At 36.0% G+C, this 15,580-nt stretch overlaps 1 protein-coding gene across 7 annotated transcripts in view; it reads right to left on the bottom strand.

Moving 5' to 3' along the window:
• LOC124310184 (receptor-type tyrosine-protein phosphatase kappa) overlaps positions 1-15,580 on the bottom strand; it is a 107,258-nt gene that overhangs the window by 87,181 nt on the left and 4,497 nt on the right. For all 7 annotated transcript variants that reach the window (XM_046773958.1, XM_046773965.1, XM_046773960.1 and 4 more), the window contains one exon: positions 2,920-3,176. In XM_046773958.1, coding sequence (XP_046629914.1) covers positions 2,920-3,175 — 256 coding nt within the window. In that variant the 5' untranslated portion in view covers position 3,176. The remainder of the gene's footprint in view (positions 1-2,919; positions 3,177-15,580) is intronic.

Below are 15,580 nucleotides of genomic sequence, written 5' to 3'. Positions count from 1 at the left end.
TGCAACTGCGATACGCAGTTCGGGAAAAAACTTGGTACTCGGTAATCCTTTGAAGGGCTTTTAAACCTTGCGGCTTTTGATAAAATCATTTTCGTGTAATATCACGTAGCAGTAAAAGCAGCAGCAGCTGACAAACGGCAAAAGAATTTTCACCGTAATTTATTATAGAGCTATCTACTACGCGCGTAACGCGATTCGGTTTGTGCAAGCGACGCTCAATTTATGGTATAATAATATTACGAGTAGATCATACGGTCGATAAAACGAACGGCGGATAAATTAGTTCCCGAAGAAAATCAAATTACAAATGATTTTCACCAAGTGATGGATTTTTTTCTCGAAAATCGCCGTCAGCCAATTGCATTGGCAGGTGATTTTTGTCCGGATGATATTTTCTTGGCCGCGGATCAACCCGCCGATAAGAAAATTGTTCAATTTAGTTATCGGCTTCTCGTGATCCTCCAGGATATTTCAGTTAAACGGTTATAAACGGCGGATCAGATCTGCCAGCCAGATCTATCGGAGGATAGAAAAGCTTTGGCGTACGAAGAGACGTTATTTACTTACTTAATAATATCAGAAAAGCTCCGATTCGTTGGACTCGACGCGGATCGTCGTCGACTTTTTTAATTCCGTTGCAAATCTTCCAGACATTAGATCGAGCGACGCGCATTGCTTTTCTATAGTAGACCCACCTACGCTTCGAGTAAAATAATTACACTGGTTCAGAGGTTTAAGGGGGTATTCTAGTGTAGAAATTTGAAAAAATCGATTTTTTTTTTTTTATATTTTCAAAGCTTAACCTTTCAAGAATGTGTCCTTAAAAGGACAAGTCAAAATTTCAATTATTTTCAGAGATATAGCTATTTTAGTGACACGTCTTCAATACTGGCTCGGCTGGAACGAATTTTACTCGAAACTTTAAACGCGTTTTTCTCAAAACTACATTTTTCAAAACGGTTGACATGATTTCTCAAGTTCTATTGAACCGATTTACTTGAAATTTGGTGAGAATCTTTTCAATACATGTCTCTATCGCACGAACTATTATTGTAACGAAATAATAATTTTTACTATTTTTAAAAAATTCAGAAACGTCCAAAAAAGTCAAAAAAAACGTATTATTTTTTTGGACAGCCGTAATTTGGCAAAAAAAAATTTTTTTTCGACTTTTTTTTAGTCAGTACGATAGCTGCATTTATGTAGATTAATAATCTTTTTTTTTTTTTTTTTCTGATTTTGAAAATGCTTGCAATCGTGACAACATTGGCGCGCCATTTTTTTTGTACCCCCCACTTCAACAACTCATAGCACTTTCAATTTTGTATTTTTTGACTTGTTTTTTTTTTTGTAATCGTGAAATAATAATAAACGCCTGATAAAAAAATGCATGGTAAAAATATTTTTTGTTTTTTGTTTATAGCACTTCAAAAAACACCTCAAATTCATGCCTCTACACTAGAATACCCCCTTAAATAGACTCTTGTACCGATTTTTCTATTCAAAACTAGAAACTCCTCCGCGGAATTTCCAGGCTTTCGAATCTTTCTCGGAGCGTATTTCCGGAAGCAGACGACCATAAACGAAAAATACCGTTTGAAATTTGGGCGATAAAGGATATGCAACCTCCCGCAGCCCGCAGCCGAACATAAATCGACTCGATAACCGTAGCGTTAGTCATTGGCTTTGAAACTCGAAGAGTAAATCTCTGGCTGACGTACACCGCGATATACATCCAGGTGTGTCGGTGATTCGAGGTAGAAACGGCAGAAACCTGCAGGCGTGTAACTCATACTGTCTGTTTCAGTTAGCGTTGCATCCTGCAAACCTGATAGTTAGTTGATACTCGCAGCTGCGCCTGTAATCTACACGTATAGATACACGTTTTATTGACCGATCGTCGTTAAACTTAACCGGTTCGTTTTAACCCCGGGCTGATCTAACGTCCCCCGATTTTATAACGTCGTCGTTTCAAACGGTCATCTCTGCCAGGCAATCCGCAGTGATTGCTTGCATGACGATGTACGTACGATGAGAGATAAATTTAATGATTACTATAAATACCTACTCATATCGCATCGTAATGAAATCAATAAAAAAAATATCAACTTTTGGCCAATTAAACGATTCAAACAATTCCAGAGAGAAGGAATTTCATTGACGGTTGAAAATTTATGTAAATAAATAATTCGATCGCTCGATCCATCGATGTTCTTAGTTGGATAAAATTCTTGCAAGTTTTCCTCCAAGGGTGTATCAAACGTAGATACTGGAGTTCGGTCAGAGAGCTTTGACGGCAAAAATATGATACAGCGATGATTTCAAAATGCAACTGAAGTTAATCGAGTTTCGTTCAGTTGAAACGATATTCCCTTTACGCGGTAAACCAATTAAAAAAACCATGCATTTCAACCAGAATAACACAATTTATATCGACGATTTTAAAGAGACCTCATAAATCTACAAAAGTTGAATTTTGCGTAACGCCGAAGTATTTTTCACTGCAACTTTAGCTCGTTATTGCGTATAATTGGCAATGATTTCGCTAATGTACTTTATTTTTCTTTTTTTTTTTCGAAACACCAAATAGAAAACATAAATTTGTCGACTTGTAGATAATTTGTTTACGATCAAAGTGAGCTCTTACAGTTGATTAAAATCGTTGAAACGATGCGATTTTTTCATATCAGAAATGATTCGACACCGCTATCGCAGCTGAAGTTTATAGTTTGAGAAAATAACTTCCGTTCCACGGGAATGTCGTTTCGATGAAATTCAGTCGCATTACCAAGCCTCGGTTTCACGATATTTCCGCCATCGCGGTTCTTCGACTGAAACTGAATCAGGCATTCGGTAGACCCTTGAAGGCTGAAAAAATATTGGAAAAACGAAAGGGTTAAAGGGTTTTTTTCGACTCACCGAAAGAGATGAGCCCGCTGTTCAGCATCGAGAGTTTAATCTGACTCGGTATCGAGGCCAGACTGTGTGCCGGATTCATGTGACGTTTTCTCGGTGGTTTTTCGGGGGCGCGAGGAGCACTTCGACTCCTGTGATGATTCTGGTGTTTTCTGTGAGATTGAGAAGCTCCGGCCGTCGAAGTCGCCCCGGTTCTATCGGATCCGATGCTGCTCAGGGCCAAACCGCCCCCGGTCGACTGAGTGCGGAGGGACGACATCCTGAAGCAGAGGAAGAAGAAGAAGAAGAAGATGAAGAGCGTACGAAAATAACAGATTTTCCGTTAGATCCGTCATTTTTTAACGATTTTTTCTACCACGATCGATTGTTTTTCAAACTCGAAGCGGCACTGAGAAAAATTTCATTTGTTACAACGAAGGAAAAAAAGAAAGGAAGAGGTTCGAACTAAAGAAGGAGCGGATATTGTATCGCGAAGATGCGAACGGAGCGAATATTCCTGACGCGTTTAACCCGAACCCACGAAGCTCGGCGATAATTAATTAAATTATTATGCGCGTCGCGTAAAACGTTATTCAGCTTTACCGCCAATTTTTCACCTCGAATAATTTATTGCTCTTAGTAGGTACTTCGTACAACTCGCGACGTTTGTTTGTCTTCCATTTTTATACACCAAAGAGAATTTATTATTCTACCTCTAACTCGTCATTATAAACTTCGGGGTGTCAATTTTTTTTTTAAACCCCGAAGGACCTGAATAAAGAGACACGTGTCTCACCGTTGCTTGGCTAAATAGACTTGTAAAAAAAGTATATACATATATATATATATTTTATTATTTATTATCATTGGTTTTGTTGTTATTTTTTACCTACGTTGTGACGAATTTAATGAAAATTCGCGAGTGTTTATCAGACGCGGGTAAATCAGGGTGTTGATATTTAGTTATGTAACTCGAAAACTTGACCAAGTCTGCATGTTCGGATTCGGTTAAACTGATCATGATTCGGGTCAAGTTTTAATGAATTAAGCAAGGTTAGGGCAACGGCCCTCGAAACCCTTTGACCGCAATCCCAACTGTCAAATAATGTATATATATATAATATAATAACAAGCCAAGGTCCGATCATATATACGTTACATTACAGGCGTAAGTAACAATGAAAAAATATATTGCAGGTTGAATCGATTCATCTACGAAGGAGAAATTTTGGAGGTTTAATTTTTTGTCGAAATATCGTGGAAATAAAATTCGCTTCTCGTAGCTTTTACATCCGATTTCCGATCGAATTAATCTATGCAATTTCTAAGATCATTTTCAATTATTTTATGACAAATATATCAAGCTACAGTGATTTCGAATAATTACTGAGACTCGAAAATAATGTCGATACAAATTTTTAAGCCGAATGAAACGGAGGTCGGCGAAAAAATTTATTCACAACGAACGCGATCGATCGGCGTTTCGAAATACCCAATTATCGATTTTCAGCTCAATCGAGCGAATGACGTCAATGGAAAAACCGTATAATTAAAATTCCTGCCGAATTTTAAATCTATTAATTATTCAAAAAGCGAGGTTAATTGAAATTTTTACGGATTACGAAGTGAGGAACCCGTTAATCAACGATACTGTGATTATTTAAATCACCAAGGGGAAATCGGTGAAAAGAATAAGCCTGGTAGTTGCGAATCGGTAACGAAGGAAATTACCAATATCAGAAACTCGGTTTCGCGAGAAAAAACTGACTCCCAGCTGGCTCTGAGCAAAGTCTCGACAATTGTTTCGTTATATGCTCCACATTTGTCTATAGCAATACAGAAATTACGTACAGTCAGGTAAAAAAACTTGTTTTGAATCAAAAACGTGATGGAACAGATTGCTTTGAATTACAGTGTCAGTAAATTGAATCTAGTTCTTTAATCGAATTGATAAAGTAGATAAAAAGGTTAAAACACTCGACTTAAACTACACAAACATCACGTTAATTTAATCATGAAATGTAATTTTTCCAACAAAGTTAACAACAGAGTATTTATAATACGGTTGAAGTTCAGTGTTTAAACTTCTCTTCCTCGGTCACATCGAGTCTCTTTTAATCAGATTTAGTTAACTTGATCGGCTTTAATTGCACCCCTTTAATTTTTCCTTCGTTATGTATCTGTTGCGAAAAATTTTCCAAGTGATTTCCTGTTTTTTGACTCGGCTTTTGATTGATTTTGTTTAATAAACAGAATACATGAAAAGTGAACGTTGTAAACGGGGAGAGAAATATATAGAGAATCGAAAAAGCTGAACAACTTGCTCCGCGAAGAAAATAAGTGGCGGAAAACCGCGGCGGAGGTATAAATGGAAAAAAAAACAAAATACGGGTACAAACAGGTAAAAACGAGAGAGGAAAAGAACCGGGCAGGTTTGTTATACTTGGCCAGCGGCACCGATAACGAGAGTGAAAACCAAATTATGTAGGCACATATGTTTATATATATATATATATATATGTATATATGTATATATGCATGTATATCCGATGCCCGGGCATGTCCGCACTTTACGTAATTTTTTTTCTCGGTCTGTAAATTTAACCGGGGGAAAAAGGTAGGGTGGCGTTAAAACAAAAAAGAACGCAGAAAACAAATTAAAACGGAGAAATAGCAGGGTTGGAAGTAAACGAGAAAAAGCAAGGATTAAGAAATCGAAATATGCCATTTCAGTCGATTTCGATCCCGATTTTCGAAATGACTGTAATGTGAAAAAAAAAAAATACACATAAGAATAAATAAAAAAGATTACGATAATCGGCAGCGACTTCTAAATATTTTCCTACCTCGTCTAGGTTTTATGACAGTTTTGTTCTTCGGTATTTCTCGCAAATTTTTTCAGAGGCACAATAAAAAAAAAAAAAAAGAAAGAGTTCAATAAATCTTCGATATACGTGTACTAATTCAAATGTATAAAAGGCTCAGTTTGTTTGTTACCGATAAACGCAAGAAGAAGCGTACCGATTTACATCAAACATGCAGCAATGTCTCACCTTACGTCTTCGGGAATGACAGAGGCTGTATAAGTTATGGAAAAGAACGGTTTGCGTGGGTGGAAGATTATTGAAAATATGATAAATGCGTGAAGACTTTAGATGCGGACTGTACACCTCTAGGCTTGGTATTATTATAAATTACACGGGAATATGTGTACGTACATAGTATAGGTTCGATTCGTTTTGCCCTGCAGTTTCTACGAGCTGACCGGATCGGTTCACATTTGTTAGCAGTTGGGTGAAAAAGCGCTTTAATTATTGAGCGCAAGCTCATATTGCGCGTACCTTGTGAAACATAAAACATGCGAGCTGCCCGGTGGAAAAGAACGTTGTTGGAAAAAAAACAAAAAAAAAAGAAGAACAACAACGTGCCGGAAGGATTTATTATTTCGACAAATCGTAAGTGTATACATAATTTATATAATTATCCGATTTCGAGAGTTTATGTATACCTATATTTCTTTTATTATTTTCACGGTTGTCGGATAATTTCCAACGACTTTCGAATACTTGAATTAATTTCGCAAGACATTTTATAATATATGTATATATATACAAAGACTTGCGAAAACTTTAAACCCTTTCAGGAGTGATTAGCTAATACCTTGGAAAACCACTTTTTCATCCCTCGATACATATTCATAACACGAATTATTACGTCTACCCTGAGATAAAAAAAAAAAAAAAATGAGAAACAAAAAATTTTTCCTCCAACAAAATATTTAAAATATGCGAGTAATTTTTTTTACCGAGGGAACAAAAATTTCACAGGGATTGGGGAAGTTTTTTATTTTTTACTTTTCGTTCTATTTACCGCCAGCCAAATATTAGTGTAGTTAAAATATCGGAGTAATGTCAAGACGGTATAAAAACGATCGAAAATTTAGAGGGCCTATAATTTCTGCAATTAAGCTGGCCAGTGAAAAGCAAAGGTGCGAGCGGAGGAATTGAATTAAGAGAGAAATGAAAATGTAAAAAAATCACTAGGGTGGGAAAAATCGACAATAAATTATAGACTCAAAAAAAAAAAAGAAAAGAAAAATAATAATGACTGGTCACTTTGTTTTGGAAAATTACTCACTTTTGTCTAATACAGGGTTGAATTTGTTGTTTTTAATTATTTGCACGTTTATGAGAAATCTTGTTGCATAATAGTGTTCGTGTAACCTAGATGGTGGCTTTCGAATGTCGACGACAATAATTATCGCCATTCACTCGCTTGCTTCGAGCTCGGGAAAATAACAACAATCTGTTTTGTGACGACAAGGGGTGCGCATTGTGCCTTACACTATCTTTTCCCCTTTGTTGAAACACAATGCCTAATGCGCATGGGGTGGGGAATAATCCAAATTATAGTCGTCGGGCCGGTTACGCAAGCTCAAGTTTGATAAATTAGGAAACAAGGGTGAAAATATTTTTTGAGCTGATTTTTTTTTTTTTTTTCTCGAGTATCACGAAACATTCATGTTTCATTTTTGTCTGTTTATTTTTATTACGCTGGTGACGTTGAAGTCTTAATTTTGTCAATGTGATTGCACTGACGCTGATGTATCGATCAACAAATAGCGATATTTGTGATTGATTATTTGACAAAAAAAAAAAAAGAGAACAATATGTTTCAGTGAACTTGCAATGAATGGTTTTTCTGAATAAAATTCTACGCGATGTTCCTTGAAAGAAAATCGAATTTTTCTAAGCGATTTTTGAAAAAATTAAAAACGATATTAAACGAAAAGATTGATATCTGTAAAGTTACTGTTTAAAATTTTTGTCATTTTTTCTTGGTGGACGTTTATCTTACAGTGAAATCAACAAAAAGTATCGATTTTCGATTCGTAAATCTTTTCCGATGGTCATTTAGCCGTTAAAAAAGTAATATCACATCGAATCGAACGATGAAAAATGCATCGACTCGAGAAAATGTAAGTGTAAGATTGAAGGCGAAAGCAATCTCGACCAAATCCTTAGACCTTGTCGCACGCGTATATTGCTTATGATTGAATATAGAGTAATAAAAGACGAACCCCGTTTCATGTACCGAAAAATCTCTTTCCAGTATAGCAGGGGTATAAAAAACGTCACACAACCCTGAAATATTCACGAGGGTTCGAATGGTAAAATCCATTTCCATCGCAAAATGAGACGTGACGAGAAATACGTTGATGCGATAAAGTTCTGATCCTGCATCAGGAGCTCATACAAAGAAAGAAGCTTTACTTGACTTGCGATCGATTCCTGAATTATCTCACGACGGGAAATATAACCGTAATAGCTATACGTTAGGTATACAAGACAGATTCCTACTACCGACACTTATCGACATTTCACCCGAGACTCAAACCCAAACCGCGATCGACTTTACCGACTTTTTCGATCTGCTATACCGACGTTTTATCTACCGAAGATTAAAAGTCGCGTAGAAATCTGTGTTCAGAATCGGCTATTTACATATTCTGTTGGAAAGATTCATCGAGCCGTAAGCTAATGTGAGAGAAAAACGGGTGAAAATTATGTATATAGAGAAAATGTAAATAAAAAAATAAAAAATGCGAGCACAAAAAAGAAAGAGACGAAGCGAATATCCGCAAAACGTTGCGGTATTGACGATGCTTGCACGGCCGATTATTTTTAAACATTTTGTAAGACGTCACGACGCCAACTGATCGCCAAGAAAACTTCGTCGGGTTTCAAACGGCCTGCTGCAAGGGTCGCCCGGTCAGTGACCTGCACTTGACATCGAAAATCTCTTAATCTCTTCCGGTTTTAACCAGGCTCGTAAATTCAGCCGTGGTATCCACCGAATTTATAGTTCGTTGTTTATTTTTGTTTATCAGACGAATTTTGAGGTTTATAAAAGATGGAAAAAAAAACTCACGAAATTCCAGAGAAATGAATAATCGATGGATACGGTGATTTTTATTTTTTTTTTTACTGTCATAAACATCAAGAGTTCACTGAAAATATAAACGGGTACGTAAATCTTATCGAGAGTCAGATTGACTTCCGGTTGTAAAACGACGGCTGTTTATCGGAATTGTTAACCTATTGAAATCTATCCATCACCGAATTTCCAGTTCACAGTTGATTTCTGTTTCTGCATAAAAAAAATTGTTAAATTTCGAAAATAAAAAACATATCACAAGGCTCACCGATAATTCCACAGAAGCGATTGATTGATCGATTTGGAAAAATATTGACCAAGATATCAAGTGTTCGCCAAAAAAGCAACACAATTTTGAAATTTGTCAAAATTCAGACAGACTTTGGGTTGAAAAAATTCACAACTCATTCAGAATTTTACATCAATATCGATAATTAAGAAACAATTGTAACCTTATCGATTTTAAAATACGAAATAAAATAAAATCGACGACTTAAACAATCTTTGATTAAATTTCATCACCGTTACTTGACGTTTTTTGTTATTACACATATATACATATCTATATCGATGTAAATCCTGAATTTCTCCTAAAGTTAGTTTATTTTCTCCGACTGATACAATAATCCGTAAAGTATGAAAAAAGTGGATTGCCAGATATCGAAACTATTTTATTACCTCACAAGAGACGGAGACTTGCGAATACATATATATATATATAGTTGTATACATTTCACTAGGAGTTATCTGGCTGAAAGTTGATTAAACTACTCTCGCTGCTTTCGCAGATGATCGATTGCAGCGGGTCCTGATTCACGGGATATGTTTCTCGGAAAGTGAAGAAAGATTTTACGCCCCGAACAAAGATTTTGTTAATTAATTTAACCATTCGAGCTGAACGCCGGGTGTAATTAAAACCGACGTCTTCCACCTTCTGGCAGTTTTAACGGCCTGCGGAATGAGACTGAAGGAAAGAATTGGGATTTAAATAAAAGGATGAGAAAAGGAGAGGGAGAAAAAGAACGATTTGACTTTAAGAAGAGATTTTCTTTGAAGAGGAGCGGGAACAAAAATAAAACTGTAAAGCTTACCTCGGATACGAACAACTATAAATTACTGCTCTATATTTCTTTCATTTCTATTTTCGAACCAAGTTTAAAATTAAAAATTTTTAGCACGGAAAGTTTTACAGTTCAACGTTATCGTCAATCCTTGTAATATTAATGACGGTATGATAAAAAAACAAAATATTATAAAAATAGATTCGTCAATTTTTTCCCTTCTTAATACAGCACGTGATAAATTTTCCACGACACGATAAATATACATATAATACTCTCAGAATACGTGACACAAGAAAACAAAAAAATATTACCTTCATCCCGATGCTCAAAAAAAAAAATCTGTCAAAATTCTGAAAAATACTCCTTTGCCAGACGAACGATTTCCTAAAATTTCCAATTTCACAGGTGAAGTTGGAAAAAAAATTTAACCATCTCAAAGTGTGGTATTTTATTGCCGAATTCACAAGAAAAACAACCAACGAATAAAAAAACAAATATCGCTGGTAACCGGAAGCTGCGTGAATACAATCAGCCTTAAACCGGAACACAGAGCGTAACTGAAATATATACATGTACCTATAAGATTGCGAATTAATTTTAACAACAACGACAACAAAAATAATAATTCAATACAACGGCAAGAAAGTTTTCATAACGCACCGAATTACGGACGATTCTTCGGGCTTTTCGATTTTCTCGAAAACTTCAAACGCAAATCAATATTTCCCTTCTTATATAATAATAATAATAATAATAATAATATGTTAATTATCTTCGACAGTGTCAACATCGCGCCGTATATCTCGCAGATAATATAATGGAACGGTAACTTTGTGCAAAACTTTCCTTAAAAATAACGTGAAACGTGAAATATAATTACCGTGAATCGATTAAGCAATGACAATAGTGCTTTCGAATAATTATTTAATACCGAAGAGAGTACGGAACGATTTTAATTTGTTCCCTAAAAATAATTATTCAAAAATGCGAAAAACGTATCGTGACAATTACGATTAAGATTTTGATTCACTACTCGGTATATGTGCAGTGCACTGAGAGAAACTTTTATTTCCGGTTACCGCTCGGTCCTTAACTGTTTTAATTTTTTTACCGCAATCGAAAAATATAGTTCTAGGTAGAAAAGCCAAATTAGTTTTCTAGCTGTAACCAAAAAGTCTCGTATCCGTTACTATTCTTACAATAGCGCAAAATGGTCAGGCGTACCTCGTTTTTCGTAATTCCAACGATGTTCAAACAGTTTTTTTCAACGATACCTCTTTTACTCAATTTTTCTCGGTGTTTTTTTTCTTGCAGTTTATTATTATTTTTATCCATCATTCTATCGATGCCGCGTGTTCACCTTACTCTGCTCATTACGCGGAGGTTAGCGGTGTGTTAATAATCTTGGAGGGGTTTATATCGCGACCCACGTCGGGGTTTTCGTATAGCTTCTATTAGCGGGCAAGGTATTATAATCAAGATATTACTGGAATAGTTGTCGGAACAATATAGCCTTTAATCAAAATTTATCAATTATCGGATCACCGATTAAATGCTCCAGCTTCTATAATAATAATAACAATAATAATGATGATGACGATGATGATATTGACAATAAAAATAATTAATTGTCATAATTATTCGAAATTCCCGCACTTACATGTTACGAGTATATACACACGCATGCACGTCCATGTGAGCAATTTATTTTCACGGTTATTTCTATTTTGAGAATACCGTACGGGTTAAATGTTATTCAGGAATTAGTGAAAATTGCAAACCTGTGGAAAAAACACGGTCGCCTTTGTTGTGAAGATTGAGCTTCGATAAATGAAAGAGAAAAAAAAGATACAACAACAACTTATTACCGGTTACAAACCGGTCGAATTTGATATTGAATGTTTGAACGAAACGCGAAGAGAAATAGAGAGGCAAACGTATGATGTGGAGAGAATAAAAAATAAAAAATAAAAAAAAAAAAAAAATAACCAGCCACGCGACTGCAAGTTTGAAAAGTTCGAAAATAGAATTATAAAAAATATCGGAAAGCACGTTAAAGTGAGGCCAATGATTAACTTGTATGTAATAATACAATAAAATACGTTACAGACGTGTTCGTATTGCTTTTATTGTTGTTTAAAATTCATTTCTTTTTTCCCTCTTTCTCCCTCTCTTTCTGTTCCACCTTCAAATTATTGTTGCATTTTCATACTCGCTACCCTTTGGAATTACCCGGAAGTTTTTCGCGACCATTAGGTTCTGCGATCATTGTTGCAATTCGTTCGATCGCGAAACTTGCTCCAGTTACATTTCCCGCATTACGGTATATATATATATATATGTGTATATATATATACAGGCGCTGGATGAAATAACTCGATTCTATCCGAGTCACGTACAATCCTGTCGCTTTATATGCGTGTATATACACGTACATATGTAGGTACACGTATATTATACATAGTGCACAGAGAAACCGTGAAGTACGAACTGTACTTAGCGCGGGGTTAATAATCAGCCGTGTCTCTCTTCCATGTACAACGCATATACATATACATATATACATATACATATATACATATACGTGTATAAACATACGTGCGCGTTGTACATACACTAGGCTGTTATACAACAAGTACGTATGTACGTGAATTCAGAGTCTTGCCAGACGGTTATTGGCTGGTTATTACGTGCGAACGTGAGGACAGAATAAGATGATGTATATTATACAGCCCCGATTCGAAAGTGCTGGGACGTCGTTTAACAGAATACACCATACAATATAAGACGCGTGAAATTCGATTTATATTCCTAACACACCAGTTGGACTGAATTGTCGAAAACAATGAAAGAACGACGAATATATAATTCGATTGTGCAAATATTTGCACAAAATCATCCCTCGTAGTTTTCTCTTTTTTCTTTCTTCGAAATTTTAAGTAAGTAACTGTCAAGTCGCGTGGAAAATTTTTCCTACACATTCAAAAATATCGATGACAATAATAGAACGAAACATGTAAAGACAAATAAATTATACAAGGTAGTTTTTTTTTTGTCGAAAAAAATAAATAAATAAGTAAAAAAAATAAATAAATCCTGCGCTCCGTGAAATTGATCTTGAAAATTGTCCGACGTTTCGTTATGGCCGTGTGTAAAAAAAATTTATTCCTCCAACTTTGATACAGGGGATATTTTTGAGATGCTCGGTGTCAAGTTGCAAGGGTTCGAAATCGAATCCAGGATCGGTTGCGATACGATTTGCGTACAAGCGTCGAACTACCAGCTGTCCGATATACAGGATATATCATCGTTTCCTCCCCAAATTTGCTGAACATTTGAATAACAGGCGTAATCATCCAGGCAGGATCAATCCCTTGTTCAAGCATCTCGGTATGACGTATCGATTATCCTTCGAAACTGATCGCAGATGTGTAAATTTATTTGGACTGCCGAATGTATCTTTAATTCGTGAAGATCGTTGAAAAAAAGAAAAAGAAAAAAAAATAAATATTAATAACACAAGTTTATCTCGAAAATAGAGCAAAGTTTGCACAAAGTATTACGTGAGTTTCCATATTCTCGAATACACAAGGCAATTTGTGATTCGATGATGACGTGACAGTGATTTTATCAGTTTCGCATCGATTAACGAAAGTAGGAGGAAAGCTTCGGATAAATCGGAACGTTGCAACAAAAATAGTAAATTCACTCCGCCGACTCAGCTCGAAAAGTAAAAGCTTGAAAGCTGAGCACTGACGCAGAGCTTTTCTCGATTCTTAGAGAATGAATATACCTAGTTTTAACGCGCTCTGCACTCTGAAATTTATCGCGGAACGTGTTAAGCTCCGGAAGTTGAAACGCCACGCTCCGCGCATTTCGCGTCCGTTCGGACAAATAAAATTCGGAAGCTCGATTGACGAAGATTTTCTCAAAACTTGGAACGACGAAAGAGCCTGGATGAAAATCGACCGCAATTTTAGAGTGACGCGGAATATTCGAAGATCGCGACAGAGGAGGAGGGCAATTAGGCTCTCTCTTTGACCGGTGTATTCATGGACCGATGGACACTCCGAAGGTTAAATTACGCAAAGCGAAGATTAATGGTGAAAATTCTCGTTGGCAGGCCAATTTCGCCTCTCGCCTTTTATTATTTTTCGTTTTCTTTCGCGTTATTTATTTTTATTCCCTTGCACGTCGGCCGCGTTCGCAACTATTTTCGGAATTTCGTTTCGCATTTTCGCAACCCTGTGCAGAAAAATTTGCGATATTATTCGGCGACGAAAAGAGGGAAACATACGGAGCAGGATGAATATACGCACACGTGTGTTTATGGGGGGGAAAGAAATGATGCGAAATAACGGAAGTAACGATCCCCATAACCGGAAAAGGATAATGGGAGTTTGGTTGCCGTGTATTTTTATATACTTGTACTTTTTCCGTCTTACTGATTTTTTTTTCCGTCGTTTTTGAATTTAAAAAATAAAAAAAAAAAAAAAAAGAAAGAAAGAAATTACCGCGTGGATTGCGAAAGGTTCTAATCAAAAGTCTGATCCAAATTTTCATTCCCCTGGATTATAAAACCGACAGATTTATTTGTCAATTTTTCAATATTCATGCGCATATTTTGCGAAATATTTGAACGTATTTTTTCCCCGAGGCGGAAAATAACGGAAAATAAGGTAACAAAATGGAATAACGAATGTAACGATTGTGTTTGTAAAGGGTATGAATGTTTTTTTTTTTTTTTTTCTTTCTTGTTTATAACTTATACATATGTGTACAACAGGTACGTAAATATATCGAACAACGAGTTACGAAGTGTACGTAACAAACGTGTCTGACCGTTGAGCAATGAAAAGAAGAAGAAATGGGAATAAGAAACATCAAATCAAAATCGCAAAGAGCGTTTCTGCGATTCGATCAAGTCTCGACTGGAGAAGAAATAATTCTAACCTTTTCCTCTGTGTTTGATCCTGATTTTTTTTTTTGAGCAACGGACTGCAGGAACGGCAAATAATGGAATCATTTTAAGAGATCAATTGAACGGAGTGAATTTGAGTGAAGACAAATAACTTGAAGTGACATCGCTTGAACTTAGACTACATTGTCAGGCTTTTTAAAGTTTTCCAGAAACTTCAGTCAGCCTTTAGTGACTTGGTGCGACTTCTAATGATTTTAAATTACAGAATCTAACTTAAATTGACTCGTTTTCGTTTCATCGAGTAATTGACAAATTATAAGGCTCCAATTTTCAGTACGTGTAGCAAATAAAAAAAATTAATTAAGAATAAATAAAAAAAAAAAAAAAAAATTAAAAAATAATCGCCTGAAACGATCTGCGTGGAATATTTTTGGAAAAAAAAAACAAAAGTCTAACGAACCGAAGTTACCCCATTAAAATTGGCTCCGCGATATTGGAAATCGGGTTTTTCTTCTTCTCGACGCAGTTCTCTGAAAACGGATATATAACGTCTAGACTCTGGGCTCTCTAGCTTTTAGAATCCAGTCACTCGGATGCTGTGTATGTTATATATATATACACATACACATAGACGTGCAGATACTCAGGCATTTCAGGTGCCCAGCTCTGGCATATATTCGTGCATAAGGCACGTGTTTAATAATAAGCATAGTTCATGCCAAGCCCGGCTGCTGGCGAAAGCTCGCCAGGCGTAAACCAAGGT

The sequence above is a fragment of the Neodiprion virginianus genome, chromosome 1 (assembly GCF_021901495.1).
Source record: "Neodiprion virginianus isolate iyNeoVirg1 chromosome 1, iyNeoVirg1.1, whole genome shotgun sequence".
NCBI classification, from domain to species: Eukaryota; Metazoa; Arthropoda; class Insecta; order Hymenoptera; family Diprionidae; genus Neodiprion; species Neodiprion virginianus.
This window is presented reverse-complemented; position numbering and strand designations above follow the sequence as displayed.